The sequence below is a fragment of the Chinchilla lanigera genome, unplaced genomic scaffold (assembly GCF_000276665.1).
Source record: "Chinchilla lanigera isolate Chin_1 unplaced genomic scaffold, ChiLan1.0 scaffold00093, whole genome shotgun sequence".
NCBI lineage: Eukaryota > Metazoa > Chordata > Mammalia > Rodentia > Chinchillidae > Chinchilla > Chinchilla lanigera.
Genome location: NW_004955494.1, coordinates 999387 through 1022839, shown reverse-complemented (window position 1 = coordinate 1022839; position 23453 = coordinate 999387). Strand labels below are relative to the sequence as shown.

Here is a 23453-nt window from a genome sequence, read left to right as displayed (position 1 = left end):
TGGCTCATGAAGACCTCATATGGCATTCAGATCCAGGGGTTATTTAATCTGCACAATGACCAAATCAGACATGCACAGTACAGTCCATTATTATATAGAACATATAAAGAAGAAAGACTCCAGCATGGCTAGAAGAGGGAATAATCAATTTTGAATGCATATCTCCAAATCTCGTGGTATTCCCACTTCTACATTCTCCTCCTTACCCTCAATCCATACCCAGAGTTTTATTTAATTCATCTATTTTTAGGTGAATATCATGGACCTGTTTTCCGGCTGGGTCACACGTTATTCTGGAATAAATACTGCAGGCTAACACACCTGTGATTCTTAAAGGTGGTGGTGAAGGAAAACTTTCACAGGGTGGGGACTTCCATCTATACGTCCAGTTGCTCTGCTTTCGTGGAAGAGACTACCTGCCCCTAGGGTCAACCAGTAAATCTCTCCTACATTCCTCTTTCATTCCCATTGTCTAATCTTTTTACTTTTTCAGGCATACATTTCCTCTTTTTGCCTCTCTGTTCCACATTCCAGGTGATTTCTTAAGAACTACTGTTCAGTTTATTAAGTTACATCTCTGCCTCAATAAGCCCTTTATTAACATGAAAGTAATTTTAACTTTCTTGGCTCTTATAAAAATATTAGTAGCCATTTTTCAAAGCCAGTGTTCTCCTTGTGCATTTCTAAATTGTTTTATTTCTTTGAGGATATTAAACATCTTCTTGGAACTTTTACTGATAATGCTAACATCTAGTACCTTTTTACATCTGGCGTTCTTGGTAGTATATACTGACTTCCGGGATGGAGAAGCTCATTTCCTTCTGTGTTATGTAATTTGATATTGTGAATTCATCTCTGAGAACTCTTTAAATACTCAGCTATGGGTGGGTTCCCCGGGAAATGTTTATTTTTGCCTCTGAGAAGTATTTTAGGATGCTACAGACCTGATTCCATTTTATTACATGATTCTCAGTATGTGTCTTGGCCACACAAACTGTCTATCCAAAACCACAATGTGCTGCCTACTCAAAGACCATAAATAATCAGGGGAAATTTTTAAAAACATTTACCTGAACTCTAGACCAATAAATAATATTCCTTATTGATTTTACTTGCTTTGAGATTTGCTTCCTATCTTGTCTTTTAAGTAAGTATGGTGCTCTTCGGAGATCCTGGCTTTCCTGTGTCCCATCTCCTGGTTCTATGCAGCTCCATCCTAGATCTGGCGCAGTAGGTCTTCTATACCTTCCACTCAATCTCAAAACCATAGGGATCTTTGTTGATACACATTTTATCTAATGCATACCTGCTCTCACCAGCTAGCACAGGGGCTTGGTTGAATACAAATGGAAATCACACATGGGTTTGTTTTAAGGCTAAAATAATAGCTTGTTATAAGAAAGAAACACAGACACAGACAGGGTCACCCTGCACAAAGGAGGCATTTTACTCTGCGGAACCCTCTGGTTTCTGTGCATATCCTGCTTGCTTATCTCAGGGAGTGAGCCGGCTTGCTGCTTTGATTAACCATTGGCTTTTTGCTCAGAGGAGTGCATCGGCTTGCCTCTTTGAATAACCATTGGCTTTTTTTCCCCCTTTCAACACCAAAAGGTACATTGCCTGTTTGCTTGCAATCTGGCGGTTACTTTAAAGTCCTGTTAGCTCCCTGCCTCAGTTCCACATCTGGACTCCAGCTTGTGCACTATTTGGCCCTGAGCAAGTGACCTAACCTAATTTAAAGTCCTGCTAGCTTCCTGCCTCAGTGCTGGCTTCCCTCCCTGCTTCATGCTCCTGTGTCCCTCTGAGCTCAATAAAGTCGCCTAGAGGTAAGCCTTGCATTAGAGAGCACCTACCTATATAATATAGCAAAATTGCCTCTTAGGAGTTGTAGAACTGTGGTTAAGGACTTGACCTCTGCCACAGACAGGCCCGAGCTTAAAATTCTATTCTACTCCTTCATCGCTAGGTGTAGGCACAAACAAGTTGCACAAGTTCTGTATGCCTTGGCTTCACTCGTACAAAATTAGGATAAAAATGAGATCTGTTGAATGAGGGCTTGTTATAGAAGGAGAAGTTATCCCTGTAAAGTATAGAACACTGTGCCTGGTAAATACAAGACATATAGATAGTACCTAAATTTATTTATCACTGTCATAATTAACATTTTAACATTAACAAATCCTTTTTAAGGTTAAGTATCACATTCCCTTAAAAATTGTATATTTTATGAAATTTTTTCTTTTTGTTGTTTTAATTACATCAAATCTGAGTTTCACTGTAAAATTTACAGATAATGAAAGTGGGGAAAAGTAAAATCAACCTGGTTGAATAGAATTAGATCACTTGATAATGGCCATTTTAGAATGTATTTTCTCTTTTTTTTATTTTAAGAAATAAAAGAAGGAAAACATATTAATAAACAGGCATCCATTTACAAAATAGCCTAAGAACAATACAAACAAAACAGAGTAGAATTTATTTTCTCAAATCATCAATATTTCATAAATGTCATTTCATTTAAAAAATCATTTATAGTAATCTTTATAAGACTATTTAAAGGCATTCGGGTCCATTTCTCAGGTCATAAGTTTTTGCAATCAAAACCAATGGCAAAGTATGTATCCATATGCTATGGGGACAAGGTTATTTAACTGAAAAAAGCAGTTAGTTGTATGTATTGGCTTGGTTTTACTACAGATTCAGAAGGGAATTGTGAAAGACTTCTTAGCCCACCTTCCCATGGCTAGTTCTTCCTTATTCAGGTCTTGACTCAAATGTCATTTCCCCAAGGAAAACCTTTCTGATCACCCTACCTGTATCTCATACCATATAAACACTATACCTTGTTTTAATAACACCTAATTGCTACTTCTGAAATGAAACATGTCACATCTATACTTCCTCATATGAGTATGGATGAACACATAAATGCCATGAAAGTGAGGACCTTTTCTATCTTCTTTGCTGCTATTTTCTTAGAGCTTAGAACTTCTGGAATATCATGGGAATCCAGTCAATATTTAATGATTAAATAAGCATGACTTTTCAAAAGGAAAGCTTGTCAAAATGCAATAGATTCCTTGGATCAAAAAAAAAAATCTACAAAGATTTGACTTTAGATTATCTAAGCTCACTAAGAAATTAACTGGATTGTTCCATAGGAAGAAAACAAAACTCTCAAGTTTATGTTTGAACAAAGCTGTATGTTTAAACAGGAAGGAACACCATAATATGTGCCGTGCCCCTCTGCTGCCTTACCCGGGACTGGGAAATGGAACAGATGCTGTGGATTCTTTAGAGGCAAAGTCCAGAACCACCTGCTCAAACGTGGTGGCCTTGAGGTAGGAAGTTCTCAGATTGGAATTGTTTTTGGTATTTGTGTGGATGGACCCCCTCAGTTCTGAGCCTTGAAATCCAAAAGAAGATGCTTTTGATCAAGCTGACCTAAAGGAGGTGCACTCACCAGTTGGCTCCCTTCCAGATGGATGGCAGAGTCTTGACTCTTTATGACTAGAATGAGACCAGCTTACCAATTGGACATATGACCACACCTGGTTTGTGGGGTTCAACCTGAACCTAATGTGATTCAGCAAAACAGTTATAAACACCAAGCATCAGACTATGCTTCATGGAATTCACAGGTGGGACAATAACAATAGCCCACAAGGATACTGCTCCTAGACCCTGGACTGACTCCTTATTGCTTACTCCTCAATCACCTAAGCAGGTCCAGTAGTCCCAGCAGGGAATGGATAAGGAGTGGCTGTGGTGGTAACAGAAAGACTCATTCTTACAGGACAGGAATCAATCTATCTTTAAACAACCTTAAAGCGTCACGTGCTAGAGACTTCCCCATTCACCTCTGTGTGGTGTGTGAAACTGGAAGAACCAATGAAATATGCAAATGACACTTCAAGGGTTGAAGATGAGGAGGAGACAAGGCAGGGTGAGGTGGGAGTGACTCCAGTCAGCTGATTGTTATGACTGCTCTGAGCTTCCAAGCCTTTGTCTCACTCTTCAGACTTTTCTGGGTCACAGAGCATCCTCTTCACTTTTGGTGATTCCCAGGATGAGATATCCAAGAAAACAGTTTCTTATTGGATGAACAGAAACGCTATTAGGGAGATACTAATAAATACTGGAAGAGATCTTGGCTTTGGGGCAAAGACAGCCTGAAATTTAATAACCTGGCTGTAAAATCTGGGCATGGTGGTATATACTTGCAATCCTAGTGCTCTGGGGGGCCAGGGCAGGAGGATCATATGTTTGAGCCCACATTGGGCAACTTGCAATTTAGTAAGAACTTGTCTCAAAAAATAAAAAATAAAATAGAGTAAAATAATGGATAGAGGGTGCAGCTCAGTGCAAAGGCCTTGGATTCAGGCCCTAGTACCACCAGAAAAACAAAAGTCTAGATAAGGATACTGGAGCCAAGGGTTGACTAAGATGTGAGGAAAAAAAACTTGATCTGGTCATACTTGATACAAAAAGAAAACAGTAATGTAGAATCTGACCAAAGTGTACTTTTCAGACTATTAGGAGCCTGGAAAGACTCCATCATGTAGCAGTGTAGTGGGAAATAAACTTAGTTTGAAGATGAGAAGAGGTTCTGATATCATCTTTGCATTTCTCATCCAAGCCTGTCTGGAGAAGTCACTTAAACTTCAAGTTTTAGATTCTTCATCTAAAGCTATGATTGTCACAACCAAATGAAAGAAGGTCTATGAAAGACTTATATAATATTTGACTTAGACAATAAGAACACAAAAACTTCATGTTTATTGTAAGTGAAAAGCAAGAGTTTGTAGGCTAAACACCAAACACAAGCTAGGAAAATGCCTTGGAGTGGTGGACAAAGGAATCCATCGCTCAGAGTAAAGGGTATCAAGAACAGCATAGATGCCCAAGTTGAGTTTAAGCAGCTGTATCTGAACCTACTGTACTCATCTATGAATGGGTAACGATCCTTACCTACAACACCTTCCTCTTCCTGGTTCCTAATACTTTGAAGAAAGCTGATCTGAGGCTGTGAGTAGGAGCACATAATATCATGAAAAGCCTAATGTGTGAGCTTCAGGTACAGGGAATCGTCCTGCCCTTGGATATTCTCTTTAAGATAGAGTCAGAGGCACAAGAGCCAATCCAAAAATCCCCTTCCTCAAAATGTTTTTTTCTGCCAAGAATACCTTCCTGTGGCTATCAGCCCAGTGCACACAGCATCTACAGATGCTAGTTCAAAAGTCTACCCTTCTCACTAAAATAGCAGTCCTATGAATACCCCACTGCAAGGAGGCAAAGCAAAGATATGATAAGTGACATCACAGATACATCACCTGTTATCCAGGCTTCTCAACCTGTCTTCCTAAGCCTCTGCCCACTACCTGTGAGCACAGAAACGTGTCCATGCCTTAGACATGGGCCATGGTAAGGTAAGGCTCTGAGATGAACTGTCAGGTGGAATATTAATTTGGTGTTCCATTTCTGCCCAGAAGCCAAGTTCCAGGAGGGAACCAGATGTAGAATTTTCCAGCTTGATTCCTCTGGCTTGATTCCCCAATAAACCTTTTAGATGTCACCTGCATCAAATCCCACACTACCCAACCCGTGGCATGTTTTTCTGTGGTCGAAGGCAGTGCTGCCATTTTTAAGTGACTTTTTTGGGCAAAACAGAATCTCTCTGAGCCTCAGTCTCTTCTTCTATACATGGAAATTACTTCATTCTACATAGTTCATAGTTAAAATATTTGTGAAAAGTTAAACTGTGATGCTAAAGACAAAGGAAAAGCAGTATACTACTATTGTATGTGTGTATGAAAGCTTCTGAAATTATGTCAAGCACTGTACAAACACAACAATATTCCCACTGTTATTGCTTTGTCTAGATGTCCCACCAAAGCCTCACACTGTCACTGGTGGAGCTTTTCATAGGTGGCTGTGGTGTGTGATGTTGAAATCAAGGATGTGTGATACTAAATTAGTTCATTGATTGACTTGTCATAGTTCTGGGAGTGGACAACAGGAAGGTCCTAAATTAGTCCCCTGATTGGTTTAGTATAGTTCTGCCAGTGGAAAATGGGAAGGCCCTCCTTAGATAATGGGATGACCCTACTCTTAGGGAGGGTAACCTGGACAGAAAGAAGGCTGCTATAGTTGCTGATCACTGATCATTTGTCACTTGTTGCTTTTGCTGCCTTCTGCCTGCCATGAACTGTTTCTACACTGTCATGCCCCTCTGCCACGCCACTCTGCCTTGGAGCCAGCCAACTATGGACTGAAACCTCTACAGACTGTGAGCTATGATAAACCTTTCCTCCTCTAACTTTGGGTGTTGGGTATTTTCTCTCAGCAATGAGAAAAGTAAGACACCCACTTGGGTATGAGCCCATCAAATGATAGGAGGAATGCAAAGTAGACAGGTAAGAACCTTCCATAGTGCATCTCTGGTATGAAGAAATTGGTTTAATAGTGTCAGTGAGGGCACCAGCAGGTACTCTACAAGCCCTACATTGGTATGTCCCACGATTAATTGTAGTTTACATTTCCTCCATCCTCCCACCTGCTTGCCATCTCCAGTTCTATCACCAACTGCTGAGCTGAGCTTTGCTCACTTTGTTTAGCATCTCCAGAACATCCATTCTTTTTCTGCTTTTCATAGAATCCAGACATTAAAATCTGCTTGCTCGTGCCCCTCACCAACCCTGTACTCATTGGAGCTGAGAGGGAGAAGCATCTTGTAAGAAGACCCCCCCCAACTGGCTCCCATATTGGCTAATTCCATCTGTCTCTACACTCCTCTGAATAGGTTGTCCCCCAATAAATTGAAGAGCTGATTCTTCATAGTTATGATAGGTGCCACTTTGTATTCTTGCTGAAAAGGTTCATTCTGTATGGAGCCCAGAATAATAGTTTGATTGCACAAGATAGAAGATTCCAGAATCCTCCCCAAATCTTTCTTGCTGAACCTAGTGCTTGATCCTTTAACTGTGAGCTAATCTCTCTACCTACTACTGATTCTCTGACCAGAATGCAAATTACCATTGTCCACACTCTTTCTTGTACCTGACTGGAGCATATCATTCTAGCTCGAACTATCTGCTGCTAGCAGGTAGAGTAGTTTTCATCATCTCGTGGTATAGACTGTGAAGACAACCAAAAGGCTGCTTCAAGAAAATTCATGACAGCATGAGCAATGGAGAGACAAATGTTCCAGCATTAAGGAGGAGGAAGAATATGGTATTGGTCTTCTGTCCCTGTAATTTATTAAGTATTGCTTAACTTTCACTCTTCCTTCAAAACACTCCCCATTTATACCCTTGCTCGATAGGACAGCCACCTGGAAGCCTAGACTCCTGAAGAGCTCTGGGTCTCCCTGTCATCACCTTGGTGTAAACTGTGGTACCCCAGGCCTCGGATTTGACTTTCTTGCCCAGTGGATTAGATTGCAGAGAAGGGACTTTATGCTCATGGTATTAAGTCTTAAACAAATTTCTTTCCTTTTGGGCACTCTGGGATCCCAAATAGCCAAGCTTGCTGTCAATATCAGTCTATTTTCAAAGTCATTTTAAAAATTCCCCACAAGCCCAGAGGATTTCTAAGGACTCAGGCCATGCTCCTCCCTCCAAACTCTCATCTCTCAGCCTAAGCAAGCCCAACTGTGTAGATGGAGAGATTGCCTTCTCCTGTTTTCTCAGCCCAGCATCCCTCCAAGAAATCAGCTGCTCTCCCTCTCAGCCTTAGAACGTAAGTGTCCTTATCACCTCATACAGAGTGGCTAGTGTTGCAAGGGCTGATGCAAGGTTCTGGAAAGGGAAAAGCTACAGGTGTGTTTGTGCAGGGAGGAGCATGACCATTCATCTCTGTACCCTCTCTCCCTCCCGAGAGGTATAAAGACAGGTCCACTGCCTGCTCGATTGTACATTGCCACCATGAGCACACTTCTGATCCTAGCCCTTGTGGGAGCTGCTGGTGAGTTCTGTGGCTTGCCTTGTGCAGTCCACCCTCTCCTAGAAGCCTTGTGCCTCACTGCTGTGTCTCTGATCTTACTGCACTCTGGTATTTGCTTTACCCTGTCTAGAACCTCTTCATTCCTTCTTGGGCTCTCAGTAAACCTCACCTCTACCTTTTCCCTGATTCCATTCCCACCACCATCCTGGGCTGAGGTCAGCAAGCCTGGAAAGGGAGGCCAGGTGGGCAGGGCCCATGAAATGAAGCAGTAGTCCCACAGCTTGATTCTAACAGCTGTGGTATAGGTCTACCTATCCCAGAGAACACTTATGTTCTAAAGCTCAGAGGGAGGGCAGCTGATTTCTTGAAAGGATATTGGGCTGAGAAAACAGGAGGAGGCAATCTCCCCATCTACACAGTTGGGCTTGCTTAGGCCGAGAGGTGAGGGCTCTCAAGCTCAAGCACACCTAAGGAGTTTGGATCTTTCCAGAGACTCACCACTAAAAACTGAGACATGCTGTCTGGAGTATGGCCAGTGCATTGGATATTTAAGCTTCCTGGGTGACTTTAGGATTCCCAGATTTGCAGCCAAGATCAACAAAAGCTATTCTACTGGCCAGTTGTAGTGTCTCCCTTTTTTCTGCCTAACTGGGCCTGTAAGCTGATATCCTCTACTCTGACCTCACTGTGTAGACCTGGGCTACGGGAAACCTGCATAGAGCTGGGTCTACTCAGCTGGGAGATTATCCTAGCTAGACCAAACCATGCTGACAACTTGGGGCTCAAATAGCCATGGAGAGCAGATCAGTGATGAACCTGAGAAGTATCGCTCAGTGAGGAGGCAAGTATGTTCTTCTGACCCATCTTCCACCTAATGCATAGGAGCAGCACTTCTCGTGCCCTCATCCTGGTGCCTGCAGAAGAGATACGAGCCCCTTCAGGGTGTACAGCTATGTGTTTGCAGGCACAGGTACTTGGACAACTGTAAGCTGGGTTGTTCACTGCGGGTAACAGTGCTCCTTGTTTGCCTATGGTCACTGAGCTAATTATAGAATCATAATTAGCAGGAAGCAACTAGGGGACTGAGGAATACACCTTCTAACATCCTGATAAACTGGCTTCTCCCTTTCTATTTTCACTCAAGTTGCTTACCCCATTGACGATGATGACAAGATTGTCGGGGGCTACACCTGTACGGCATACTCCGTCCCCTACCAGGTGTCCCTGAACAGTGGCTACCACTTCTGCGGCGGTTCTCTCATCAATAACCAGTGGGTGGTATCTGCGGCTCACTGCTACAAGTCGTAAGTATTGGGCCCCTGACTGCAGAGCCCAAAGACCTGGCAACTGATGAGGTTGGAAGGAAGATGGGAAAGATGAAGTTGCTGGGTGCAGCTCACACTCAGGAGAAGAGGGTCACACAATAGCAAGACTCTCCCATACCATATAAATCCATTAACTCATCCATAGCAAAGGCTATGAGTCAGAAAACAGGGAAGGATCATTTTGGTGTGGTGAAGACTGGTAAAAAAGGCAGGCAAGGATTTTGGACAAATACCCTTGCTAGTTAGCTACACATGGGCTCTGGGAGGGGGCTTTGGGACAGCAGCTGAGAGTGATCCGCAGCTGCAGTCTGCACTCCATCTCTTCCACACTCCATCTCCTGCATACTGCATCCCCCTACACACAACATAACCTTCCACACCACCTATCTCTGTATCAGGAAGAGCCTGGGTCTCATACCAGTACTACCTACCCACTCTCTGCTGCTCCTGTGATACAGCCACATATCCCATCCTGAGCCCCCAGACTTTCTTCTGAGCAGGGCATTTGAGAATCCTGAGTGTCTTGGACTATAGACCGAAAGCCTGTATCACGCCCCTCTTCCCAATAGCCGGATCCAAGTGAGACTGGGAGAGCACAACATCAACGTCGCGGAGGGAAATGAACAGTTTATCACTGCATCCAAGATCATCCGTCACCCGAGCTACAACAGCAATACCCTGAACAACGACATCATGCTGATCAAGCTCGCCTCGGCCGCAACCCTCAACTCCCGGGTGGCTGCTGTGTCTCTGCCCTCCTCCTGTGCCTCTGCTGGCACCAAGTGCCTCATCTCTGGCTGGGGCAACACCCTGAGCTCTGGTGGTGAGTGGAACCCTTTATCTTCCTACTGCCCTCTGTCCCACACTTCCCAGAAGCAAGCACACCTATGACCTCAAATCCCTTTGCTTCCAGCCTAAAAACACATTTCAAGTGCCTACTACACACAAAGCTCTGAAGGTGTGACTCAGGCAAAGTGTGTGACTCTGAGTCACACACATCTCTACGGTAGGGCCACCATAGAGATGCGAGGCCCTGAGGAGCTAATCCCCAGAATCAAAAGAGGATAAGTCTAAGACATGTTACCCTTACTTCCAGGATGGGGAGCAGCAAGGCTCATGCTGGGAGCTGAAAGCCATTGTTCCGTTCTGGGGCTTGTATCCTGGGGGCCCTCTCCAGTGGCTACCTAGGGTGTTGGACACTTGATTTTTCCTCCAGCCTGGTCTGACTCATGTTTCTTCTTTCTCTGATAATGTCTTGCCTTTCACAGTCAAAAACCCAGACCTGCTGCAGTGCCTGGATGCCCCTGTGCTCAGTCAGTCTTCATGCCAGTCCGCCTACCCTGGAGAGATCACCAGTAACATGTTCTGTGCTGGCTTCCTCGAGGGAGGCAAGGACTCTTGCCAGGTGATTGGAGCCCTGCATGTATTGCCCATGTTTGGGGAGCAGGATGTGAGCAGCCAAGGTGGTGAGGCTGGCCGCTCTGTGTGGTGATACCGTGGAGATACGATGGCCTGCATGCCATGTCCTTAGGCAGAAAGTGGGCCACCACGAGATGGGCATAGGGCCAGCTGACCTGGGTTGAAGTTCAGTTGAAGTGCAGCTAGATTCCCTCTCATTTCCTCTTTATACAATTTGTCCCTTCTCCTAGGGTGACTCTGGCGGCCCCGTGGTCTGCAATGGACAACTTCAGGGAATTGTCTCCTGGGGCTATGGCTGTGCTCAGAGGAACAAGCCTGGAGTCTACACCAAGGTGTGCAACTATGTGTCCTGGATTCAGCAGACCATTGCTAGCAACTGAGCCCCCATTCCTGCTGCCGTCCCTATGCCAATAAAGTGAATCTGTGCTAGTCATCCATGTCTGCTCCTTCCAGTCTCTTCATTCTGGGAAACATCCTCCAATCTGAGGTCATACACATCGCTCCCCTTGAGAGATAAGCAAAGCTCCCTCCATCCCAAAATACATTCTATGGACGCTAGATTAGCAGCACTTGAAGAGATGAAATCTAAAAATAATTAAAAGCAGGGGGTGGGGATACAGAGGGTCTATCTTTAAGAAAAATACATTTCAGCAAAGTGGTTTTAGAGATTTGTCCTGACCTTAGTACTCGGGTGGGTCCTGAATGTTTCAGTGTGTGCACACATTAGCATGACTGGCAAGGCAATGCCTTCTTTGGTGCAGAGAAAACCTCTTTGTACCCAGAGCACTCACATCTAGAGAAGCTGCAGCACCAGCTACCTGCAATTCTTCCAAGTCCCCTCGCACATATAGGTTCTTGCTAACACAGTTCTACTTCCTCCTGACAGCAGAGGTCCTAATAGAGATCTCACTGGCCATTTCCCAGCGATCTGCTCACATGACTACAGGGCATACATGTGCTTCCAGAACCTGCACCCATTACACTCCAGAGAAATCTGTCCTTGGCTCATTCCACCTATAATATTAGCATGTGCACACAATCCAGAGAGCTTATAGGCATTTCACACTCAGCTCACTCTGATTTCAGGAGTACAGATGGATATTGGCCTACGCTCAGCTGACACCTAGTAGATGACAGAGCAAGGGATTGAATCCCTACTTTCCTGCATGCCTTCTACCCACCCTACTATTCTCTTGAGATGATGAGGAGCCCACCAAGTCCGGTCTTCAATGTCGCTCCAACCTGCCATCACCAGCATCCCATGCCCTGCCCCCTGCACCTCCAAGGGGCTCCCCCAATCACTTCCTTGCACACAGACTGATTGTTCTTGAACAGCTCCCGCTCACTGCATCTTTCCCTGAGTCACACCTTTCCAGAGGATTCGGACATTTACGGTTCTCCTTGTTCTCATCCTGCTTATACTTCCACCACGCATTGCTGTATGCCTCTCCTTCATGCTCAGAAGTCCTGGTGGTCCATCCAACAGGCCATGCACCTCTACTCTCCTTCTCTGGACACCATGGCCCCATCAGCCTAGATGCCCCTCCCACCCCTCTCAAGTATCTTCTAGCACCTCTTCCTCCCTTTCTCTGGTCCCACTGGCCTCCAGTCTGAGTTTCAGATGTCCACCCCTGTCCTGTGCCCTCTTCTGTCATTAGAGGTACCTCTCCTGACATTCAACTGTGAGCACCTGGATGGGAGATCTTACCTTACTTGTCCAGCTATCTCTCAGGGTCAAACAAAGCCTGGGATATAAGTACCTAGAGATAGAATGAATAAAACATGAAGCAAGGGTGAACGTAAGGGTACTGAGAAAAGAAAGAAACTGCCAGAAGAATGGTTCTCAAAGAGTAGTCCTTGGAACTTTAGCACCACAGTCCCTGGGAACTTAGGAGAAAAGCAAAGTGAGCCCCAACCCCAGACTTACTGAGTTAGAAGCACTGGGACACAGCCCAGGAGCCAGCCATTTAATAAATTTTGCAGGTCATTCTGGTCTTGCTAAAGTCTGTGAACCTCTGTGGGAGAGACAACACCAGGTCAGTACACTCTGTGGAAATAACAACAGATAATGTTTTACTAACTGTATTTAGGTACCATGATAAATGTTTGCATGTGTTAATTGATGTAACTCTCACGGGTGGTATTGTTGTCATTATTATTCCCATTTCATCCATACAAGACAGAGCGAGGTTTACTACATGCCCAAAGGCTCCCGGCTAAAAGCAGGGACCTGGTGGAACCCGGGCAGATGGCTCCAGGTTGGGCTTGCCTGGCCAGAACTCAAGGGAGGAACTCGGGGAGTGGTTTCCACTTTGTCCCTTCATCACTGAGTGCTCATTTCAGCCTCTAGATGTCCACGAATCAACTGAGAAAAAAATAGCTTGAATTACACAGGGGTAAACTGCCATTGGACTGCCCTACTCTCCACCTGGTCGCCAACACACGCCCTGAGGAAGACTGCTTCTTTGTTCCCCCACCACCATCACCCTGCGTTCTGCATTCTTCTCGCCCCCTCAAGTGGCCAAACCTATACTGCAACGACACAGGTCTAAGAGAAAATAAATAATAATAATAATAATAATAAGGAAAGCCTGCCTCCTGCTGTCCAAAATGGCAAATGACTTCAACCTAATTCCTGTCTAATTGGTCCATGGGGCCAGTGCAGAAAAAAATGTATTGCATCTGGGTACAATGTCCAGAGGAGCAAAATTGGGGGAAAAAACTCTATCAGATGCTATGATATCAAGACAGAATGGTTTTTTGATTTGTGAGGCTAGTTGGGATAAATGTCACCAGGTACATGATTAAGAGAAAACTTAGAGGGTAAGTTATTGATAGGCAAATGAAGGGAATAAACCAAGAAAATATGAAAATAGATGAAAATAAACCATGTTTCAATGAAGAAAGGGAATAAAGAGGAGACCTCACCACATTCCAATTGATGAAAACAATAGACCTTATTTGAGCTTACGGTAGAATATCATCAGATCTATAATGAGATAAATAAACAGACCCTCTCCCCGTGTCTTTTGTCCAGCTGAATGCATCACTCACTAGCCCTCTGATGCTCTTCAGGCTTTCTCCTGCCTGGTTCCCGTTAGCAGACAGGTTGTAGATCCCATACCTGGCACTGTGACAGAAACGGCAGGAGAATTTTCTCTCTGGTTTTGTATTTAAATATAGGTTAGCAAACTTAATACTCAACTCAAAAGCTCATGGGAATTAGAAATATGAGACTTTTACATATTTCCTAAGGTTTTAGAGCTCCACTGAGCAAATTCAGGACCATGAGACAGCTTCTTTTGTAAACAGATCTTCATTGGAAAAATGACTTTGTAAATTAAACAAATATTTATTTCTAGGTGGCAGATCTGCATGTATTATTTAAAGCAATATTCTACTGTTTGTCTTTCCTTTTTAAATTTTGTTAATTTAGCTTTGACTATTAATAGATATAGCTACATAACCCTAAAACAAAAACAATACAATAAAGTTAACACTGAGAAGTGTGACTTGTATCTCCATTTCTGTCCACTCTACTCATCATTAATAATTACTTATATCAGTTATTTTAATCTTTCCAGTGTTTCATTATGCAAAGCCAATTAAGAAAATGTATAGTTCTCTCTTTTGCTTCTGTTCTTAGGCAAAAGATAGCATAAGTGTTTGCAATTCTTCAGCTTGCTATTTTTCAGTAAAGCATGTATTCTAGAGAGTTTCCCACAGCAATATAAGCCACTAATATTCTTTTTTTTTTTTTTGGTTTTGGTGTTTTTCCGGTACCGGGAATCGAACTCACGACTTCATGCTTGCCAGGCAGGTGCTGTGTCACTGAGCTAAATCCCCAGCCCCTTCTTTTAAAAGCATTGAATATATTCTGTTATGTGAACACAATAGAATATGGCTATTTATCCTTTCCTTCACTGATGAGTATTGGAATATTCTCTGATCTTATTCTATTCCACATGATGTAGACATTACAGACATTTGGTATTTGTATGCAAGAATATTTTACAAGATAAAATCTTCAGGTGAGGTTTCTGAGTGAAAAAATGCAATTGTAATATTTATAGTTGTTTCCAAATTGCTCCTCATAAGGTTTGCATTATGGTGCCCCTCTAAGAGCAGCTAATATATTATAGTACTTATTTCATCACTACCAATCCAACAGAATGGCCTTCCATAATGCAATTTGTTGATCAAGTGGGTAAAAATTATTATTTCTGTGCAGTTTTACTTTGCGTTATGATTGTGAGAGCTTTGTTTCCCCTATACTCCGGCACCATTTTAATCTCTTTCTCTGAACCATTTGCTGTTGGCCCTTTTCTATCAGGCTGTTGAATTTACTTTCTTACTGATTTCTAAGAGTTCATATTTTGGGGCGATTCCCTCTTATGGTAAAAATTGTAAATATTTTCCTCAGATTTATCTTTTGATTCCATTTTTATTTTTCCACTCATAGGGGTTGGGGATTTAGCTCAGGGGCACAGCGCCTGCTCGGCAAGTGCAAGGTTATAAGTTCGATTCCCAGTACTGGAAAAAAAAAAGTTATTTTTCTATGCCAATGTGCCCTCAGTATGTACTCAGCTCGTCTTTTTTCTTCATCTAGATTTTAAGTAGTAGCTTCAGAGCAGTTGAAGGAAGCACCACTTAGGGAAAAGATATCTAGGCTGCTCAAGTTCGGGTTAAATTTCACAGTCATCTTATGCAAGGAAAATACAATATCTGCCAACAACTTCAAAGGTTTCTACCCCTCCAGGAAGAGAGGACAAAAACTGTGGTCATGATCATGGGGCCTTGTGATTGTACTGGAATATTTTCCAGACTGTCTGTGTATCTGGCCCTCACAGGTATTTCCCCAACTCCTTTTCCCAAATTTTGATTCCAAGGTCAACAATGAGAAATCAAGATGGCTGCGAACATGTGCTCTCTTCTGACCCCATGCTGGTTCCTGGGAATACAATGTACCCTCGTACCTAGAACAGCTCTGACTCTCACAGCTCTTGGTCAGTTCTTCAGAGAATGGGGCCACAGCTGCTACCTTAGCAGCACCAGGGTGATCAAAGTGATCATGTCTTAGTACCAGGAATCTTGTTCTCCACTGAAAGCTGTGACCTCTGAATGACACACAGTTTGAAGCAGGGCCAGGGTAAGGAGGGGCTGCTCCTTCTTTACAGGAGGAGCTGTTCTATGGCAACAAGCCAGAGAGGGAAAGTCACACTGCTCAAGGAGCTAAGAACATCCTAAAGAAAAGGCAGAGCTGAGGAGGGAGTCCCCAACCTAGTCCACACCCCACTACCACCTTGCACAATGGAGGGTGATGTCATCTACCCGTCTCCCAGTTGCCTCAAAGCAGTAGCTGCGCCGGTCTGGTCTTTTTTGCCAGTCTCCAAGGGGTGGGCCTGTGGGAGGGGCCCTTTTTGTACAAAGCTGTAACATTGTGGGGACAGGGGGCCACGGTGATTCAATTCTATGGGACTCCTTTACAAAAACCTCTCACCTTGCCCCAATGCCCACAGTCTTTCTATTTTTTACCAGGTCACAGGGTCAGGTATGGTTGGATCCAGGATGCTCCTGCCCCACTGCTGACCACATGTCAGCCCAAGGCCCTGGGCAACCACAGGCCCAGGTCTCAACTGGACCTTTCCAGGCAGCAAGAACACAAGCATAAGAAGAATGCCTCAGGGGACCAATAGGTGTAGGGTACAGGGAGATGCCTTCATCCCCACACCCATGAAACCAAGGACTGGAGGAAGGTGCACCAAAGGTGGCCAGTTCTACAGAGGACTCCAGAAGAAGCCAGGGATACCCTTGGTTCTTGATAGACACTGTCACAGGTCCTGGGATCCTGGCCTGCTATTTAACCCCACATCCCTCTGAAGGACCTTTAGGCAGGAGCATTTGCATGGAGGACTTTTTTTACTTTTTTGAGAGAGAATGTAGGTCCAATTAGATGGACTCTGCCATGCTCCGTGGTGCCCTGAGCCAACATCGAAATGACCACTTGTGTGATGCCTGTAACGCAGAAGAGGACAAACCTCGTCCCGAGGCCCTCCAGACACCAGCCAAGGCCCTCCTCTCTCCACACTTTGAATTTGTTTTCCTCCTGGTCCCATGTCACTGTGTGAACACAGAAGTTTACTTTGGAGAAGGCAGCAGGCTCACAGTTGTAGGTAAGACATTTTCCAGGTAACTTTCCAGATCTCTCGTGGGGCAAAGTGCATCCCCAGGGTCCGTTTTAGAGTGGCCCTGCCCTGATGTGTCAACTATGACTATACCTTCGCCTCAGGGACCAGGCTCACAGTCGTAGGTAAGGCTTGGGGTCTCTGGGGCGGGCATGACAAGGATAGACTCTGTCCTGGGAAACGTAAAAAGGACAGAGCTGCTGGGACATGAGAGCGGCTTTCTCATGGTGGAAATGAGTTCATGGGTGGCTCCCTCTGAAGGTGAATCCACCAAGTGGCCCTGAGGCTCTTGGCAAACCCAAAGCTGCCCTTGGGATGAAGGACAGGGGAGGAAAAAGTCAGCGCTGTCCCCCAAGTAGTACCCTGAGATGGAGAGCAGGGGGAATTAATGAGCTGTCACACCTGTCCTCCTCACTAACAGAGGTTCTCTGGCGGGTCTCCAGATGTGCTCTGGATTCCACAGGCACCCACACTCTCGCCTTTCTCACCTCTCTGGGTTCTGGGCAGGCTCTGGAAGGACAGCGGGAGTTTTTGGAGCAGGGCTGTGGCTTTGTGAGGGAACAGAAGCGTGAACTCCTGACCTCTCCAGAATCCTGGTGTGCTCCACAGACAATGGGAGGTTTTGAAGTGGACCTGGTGGGCTGTGTTCTGGAAACACCCTCTATTTTGGGGAGGGAAGCCAGCTCACTGTTGTAGGTAAGTCAGGGCTGGAGGGCTGGGAACCAAATGGAGCCGCCATCTTAGGCACACTGGTTAAAGCACATTTTCATCAGGAGGATCTGAATTCTCATCTTGTCGTAACAAGGAGGGAAAAGTCTCCATTTCTAGTATTTCATGCATTGTCTGTGCCAAGCCTGGGCATCCTACCCAGAGTCAGGGAGACTAAGGTAGAAAAGAGTTACTGTGTCTCTCTCCTGTCCCCATGGTAGAGCCTGTCCTGCCCATGGTAGACTGGAAGTCCTTATAACTGTCACAGTAGGGGTGAGTTCATTGCTGGACCATAGCACTTCCGATTGCCCAGTTGCCTGCCCCTCGCCTCTGCTTCCCCAGGATAAATTCTAGTAGGAATGGGAAGTAGGGAAAGTAGGCAGTGGGGAGGAAGGAATGGAAGGCAGCAGTCGGCAGTTTTCCTGCCAGGCTTTAGTGTTGTGCAACTAATGAAAAGCTAACTTTCGGCAGTGGAACCAAGCTGTCCGTGTTGGGTAGGTAAAAGGCTTCTTTTGGCATGGATTACTGTCAGGTTGGAGTTGTAAGGGGTCTCTCTGGAAAGGGCAGGGACTAAGGACAAAGCCCGGGCTGCAGCTCAAAGAATGAGGGAGGGTGGAGCTACTCCAGAACCAGCTCTGGGAAAGAAGAAAAGAAGGAAGGAAGGAAGGAAGGAAGGGGCCAGCAGGCCCTCTGGGGCTTGCCACCCTCCTGCTGTACTGTGGAGCACTCAGGCACAGCACTTCGGGGAGGGGACTCGGCTCTCTGTCCTAGGTAAGGAGGGGGACCAGGGCAATGGGGCCGTTGTCCCCTGAAACCAGTCTCCACCTCTTCCAGCGTTGGCAGAAGGCACCCGGTCACATTTTAATTTATTACTTGTGGGGGTTCTGAGCACCTAGGTCTATCTCTCCTTAGGTTGGACTTGGTCAGTTCCTCTAATTCTCTCCTCCAAGACTTCAGTTGGTAATCTGCATCCTAACTCCTTTCTTGGCTTATCCTACTTTCTTATGTGCTTGAACAGATCTGCTCTTCTTAAACTGCTTTCTTCCGTCCCTCTCACCCCATAGCATATTGAAATATTTTCCTTGTAGAATTGCTTAACTCCAGAGCTAGGCATGTAAGCAGAGAGACGGAGCCATCCCCGGTCAGGAACTAGGGCTGGACCTCTGAGTGGAGGCCCCCAGTGGGTTTTACCATGGCCACCTTCTGCTGTGTTCCTATAATTCGCCGCTCTATTTTGGAACAGGCACCAGGCTCACTGTGACAGGTATGGGGGCTCCATTCCTGATTGTGTGCGACTGTGTTTGATGGTAACGATCCTAGAAGGGCAGTGGGTATAAGGTCAGGGTTGCTGTCTGAGCCGGGGCCCCGTACTGTCTCCTACCTTCCCCTCGGCTTGTGGACTTGTCCAGCTTGCTCTTCTGCTGGTTGCTTGCAGCTCTCCCTTGTAGAGCTCCGTCCTCATCTTCAGAGCTTTGTGGCTTGGTTGCTCTTTTCATTGTTCTCTGGGGCTAAAGAAGTATTGTTATACTTCTTTAGCAATATGTTGTTTTCCTTTCTCTTGTTTATCTTCTCCATTTTTCCTTCCCATTTTCACTCCATTTCCGTGCTGCTGCTGCCGCTGTGTTGGTGAAGAGCTGTCTTCTTGTTAAAATCCTCCCTGACTTCTCCCTCTGGCACAGAACTCTGGTCTCACTTGCATCATCCTCCTTTTCTCTTCCTGGGGTGATTTAAAGAACAGGGGGCAGCAAGGATGGAGTTGGTGAGATCAGGGTAGCTTGAGGGCTGTTCCTGAGACCAAGGCCGAAGTCTAGGTCACAGGACCATAAGAGCTTCCCTGGGGAGTCTGTGGGGTGGGCTCTGCTTGGAGGTACCTGGGAGACAGGTCCGAATAAGCTGTGGCAACAGTTTATACCTAGCAACAGCCAAGTATAAAGAAGAGAAAATAAGTAAGAGACCCTATTTTCTCAAACCTTAAGATCCGTGCTGGGATAACAGAGTAAGGCACCAATATGAAACCCTAATAAAACATCGCCATGCTTGGGAGGAAGCACATGGGTGAGTGGAGTGGGATAGGGAAGGGATGGAGTCTGGGCTGGAGATAGAGACAAGCTGGAAGAATGGGACACCTAGATCCACCAGGACTGGGAACTTGGGCAGATGGTGTCCTGCAGGTGAGACCGCATGGCAATGGGTTCAATGGAAAGTACAATTACTGGATTCAAAGGCTGAGCTCAAGAGGCTGGGGCTGGGAAAGGGGTAGAGTGGTGTTCATGAAATTGGAAAAGTGATTTAAACTATCTCAGTCTTTCTAAGGCACATAAAATGAAATGGACTAATTGACAGTAGGTGAAAATCCTTTGTAAAGGATTCAACTTAATGTGACGACTTTCATTCCTGTTGTTTGTAATTGCTCTGTCAGGGTTTGCCTTTTTCAGTACCTATGTCTCAGCTTCCCCACCCAAATAATTTCTCAATTGTGGAAAAGTAGAGGCATCTGGACTTGGGACAGTTCTGCACCAAAAGCCTACCCCATGTTCAGAGCCAACCCAAGAGGACAGTAAACTCGCAAAAGGAAGAGCGCCTGAAGGATGGATGTGATTTTTCCATTCCTCATGAGTCTTCAGATGAGGTCATTTTTTTCCAGAATCCCACAAATTCGTCCCCTTCCATCTGTCAAGCATAAAAAAGGCCAAGGGCTTTGTAGTGTGAGCCCTTGGCTAAAACGGCATTGGGTTTTACGATTTGTTTATACCACAATTAAGTTTTGAGTACTTTTAAGAATGCAAAGTTTGGCCAGGTGTCCAAACCTGATTAAGGAGGCTTGTGAGCAGTGGAAGGAAGGAGAGGGCTCAACTGGTGAACAGTATCTTCCATCAAATTTCAGCCATGCTAGGTGAGCTACCACAGCCATGCTGAGCCCCAGTGTAGGGGTGAACCATCAGATAGGATATCAGCCACAGGCGAGCTGGCTCCTCAAAGCAGGCTACATGTGAAAAAGAAGAACTGAGCATTGTAATTAGGAAAATATAATCCATGTAATGGGAAAAGTGTCTCTTTAAGCAAGAAAAGCTGATTCTAGTACATAGTTTGACTTAAACAGAGTATTACTTTGCCAAAAAAAAGGGAAAATGATAATCAGAAAAAAATCAGCTTAGTTCCTACAATCATACTGCTTACAAAATTCTCTGTCACAAAATTAAGCTCATTCAACTTTACCATGACTACATTCTTTTGACAGATAATTAAATAAATCTCAGAGTATGAAATATTGAAAAAAAAAAAAAGGCAAGAAAATAAGGACAGATGTCCCCTGAAGGAGATGGGAAAGATAGTAGACAATGTGGGCCTGTCGGTTAATTCAGAAGAAAGTGGCAAAGTTGAGGGACAAAACAGAAAAGAAAATCACTCCAAATCACAAAGGATGTACTGTGGCATAGTTTTGTTGTATCCCTTGATCTCGTTCCGGCCCTCACACATGCACATAGCCCCTTCCAGGCCCAGTCGGCTCTGAGAGCAGCCCTGTTCCCAACCCCTCTTCACTCTGCAGAAAACCTGAACAGGGTGAACCCACCCAACGTGGCTGTGTTTGAGCCATCAGAAGCAGAGATTGGCCAGAAGAAGAAGGCCACGCTCGTGTGCCTGGCCACAGGCTTCTACCCCGACCACGTGGAGCTGAGCTGGTGGGTGAATGGGAAGGAGACCCGCAGCGGGGTGAGCACGGACCCTCAGCCCTACAAGGAGCATCCTGACAATGAAAACTCCAGCTACTGCCTCAGCAGCCGCCTGAGGGTCTCAGCTGCCTTCTGGCACAACCCGCGCAACCGCTTCCGCTGCCAAGTCCAGTTCTACGGGCTCACAGATGATGACCCATGGGACCAGAAGGACCGGGCCAGACCTGTTACCCAGAACGTCAGTGCTGAAGTTTGGGGCAGAGCAGGTGAGCGGGGCTGGAGAGACCTGTGAGGAGGCTGAGTGAGATCAGCACGGTGGGAGATGAGAGATCCAGATAGAAATACTAGACAAGAAGCAAAAAGGACAGAGGGGGCTAAGGCCCACAGTGAAGGTGAGCTGGACACCTCTGGCTAATTCCTCTGCAAGACCCTCAACCCACAGCCTTAAGCTAAGAACCTCTTTCCATATGAGCTGCATAGCTCAGCAACTCAGCATACCCTTGTTCCTCGTGCTCTGTGTTTGCCAAGGTATCAAGCATAACTGGTTGGTATTGGCACGATACAAGGAAGATGGTGCTCTGGGCCTGCCAGTCTCCCAACCATGAGGCTGACTTAATTTTCAAGCTGCTTAAGATGTGTTTTTTCACCAATTTTTCTCCCTTCTTTTCTTTCAGATTGTGGCTTCACTTCTGGTAAGTGAACCTTTCTTCTCTCTCTCCCATGTGGTTTTGGCTGTGGAACCAACGTACTGGGGTTGATAGAGGCCAGAGCTCTCTGCTCCAGGCACTGACCTGCTCTCCCTTCCTTCCAACAGTGTCCTATCAGCAAGGGGTCCTGTCCGCCACCATCCTCTATGAGGTCCTGCTGGGCAAGGCCACCCTGTATGCTGTGCTGGTCAGTGCCCTCGTGCTGATGGCCATGGTAAGAGATGGGTAGAAAGGGCAAGGAGGTTTAGGTGACACACAACACCCAAAAACTCACAGCCTGGAGTATAGAGATGCTGGCAGGACCAAAAGTGGGCAGAGAAAAGGAGGGCGTTTTCCTCACATGCCTTAAAGGCATCTCCTCTGGGGAATTACAGTGGAAGTGCTGTGATGGGAAGAAGCTGAGGTCCCCCAAATTCCCAAGGCATATCATTAAGAACTCTTTTATTTATGCACTCAATGGGCCCTGTTTTTTCTTCCCAATTCCCATCACTCAGGACTCTTGGTAACCTCATGCCTTTTCTTCTGCAGGTCAAGAAAAAGCATTCCTGAAGGCACTCTGGATGAAGAAGCAGGAACTTCCAATCCCTTATGGTGTCCACATGGATTCTCCTTCTGCCAGTGCTTCTGAAGAGCTGCTTTTACTTCTCTGCTCATTCTAATTCTACCCCCGACACTCACACACACGTGCATGTTCATGGCGGAAATATCCCTACCGCGGCTATCCCCAGAGTGTGTAGATGATAGAATCAATAAACATGCCATGCTCAGGCCTGACTGACTTGTGCATGTCTACATCTCACTTCTTTTCTGTGCCCCGACTCCCTGTGATGTGGCTTTTCAGTCAGGATGGAAACAAGAAATCTTCAAACTCAATACAACTCCCTCAGTAAGGAAAGTCTACGAAAAGGTCTACCCTGGGATTTACAAGAGAGGCAAATTAATTGTAAAGAGTAGAGATGGGAAGAGATGGGAAGGTATAGAAGGCGGAGATGTATATCTAGAAAGTCTAGACATACAGAAGTTCTGAGAACAGGAATTTTCTGTTTGCCCTGCATAAAAGTTGTTCTGAGGCACAGCTGAGCTACACGAACATGTGAATCTGCCAACTCGTCGTATCTCTGTGGCTTACAAGCCTTGATTTCCCATATGCACCCACCTTCCCTTTAGCCTTTTCCCTGAGCACAGTGGCCTCTGTGTGTTTACCAAGCAGCTTTCCCAACTGAAAAGAAGAGAATGCACTAACTCGCAAACTTATTTTCAATAGATGTGTCTTGCAGTATAAATTACAAATCTGTTGATAAATTTCTGTCTAGTGAATTAGCAGGGTGTGGGAGTGTGCTCAGATTGCTCCTGGAAGGATAGAAATGAAGTTTCTTAGACCAAGAATCAGTGCTATTTCTACCAGAACTTCTTCAGAAGCTCTCTGTTGTCTTACTGTCACTATGGTGACATAATCTCGGGCAAAGAGATCTGACGCTGACTTCTGCCTCTTTA

The 23453-nt window shown here is 45.3% G+C and overlaps 1 protein-coding gene and 1 gene segment (V, D, J or C); both read left to right on the top strand.

The window, feature by feature from the left end:
- LOC102010596 overlaps window positions 1–22745 on the top strand; it is a gene marked incomplete in the record, with an annotated part of 115445 nt that extends 92700 nt beyond the window's left edge. Inside the window, 5 exon segments of the C gene segment in view lie at window positions 18801–18845; window positions 21129–21518; window positions 21927–21944; window positions 22067–22173; window positions 22488–22745. Of these exon segments, the coding sequence occupies window positions 18801–18845; window positions 21129–21518; window positions 21927–21944; window positions 22067–22173; window positions 22488–22508 (581 nt within the window).
- On the top strand, window positions 7926–11108 carry LOC102010274 (cationic trypsin). The gene is made up of 5 exons (XM_005405392.2): window positions 7926–7965; window positions 9089–9248; window positions 9839–10092; window positions 10538–10674; window positions 10919–11108. The coding sequence occupies exons 1-5, from the start codon at window positions 7926–7928 to the stop codon at window positions 11066–11068; spliced, it is 741 nt and encodes a 246-aa protein (XP_005405449.1). The 3' UTR covers window positions 11069–11108.
- Window positions 22746–23453: the final 708 nt, after the last annotated feature.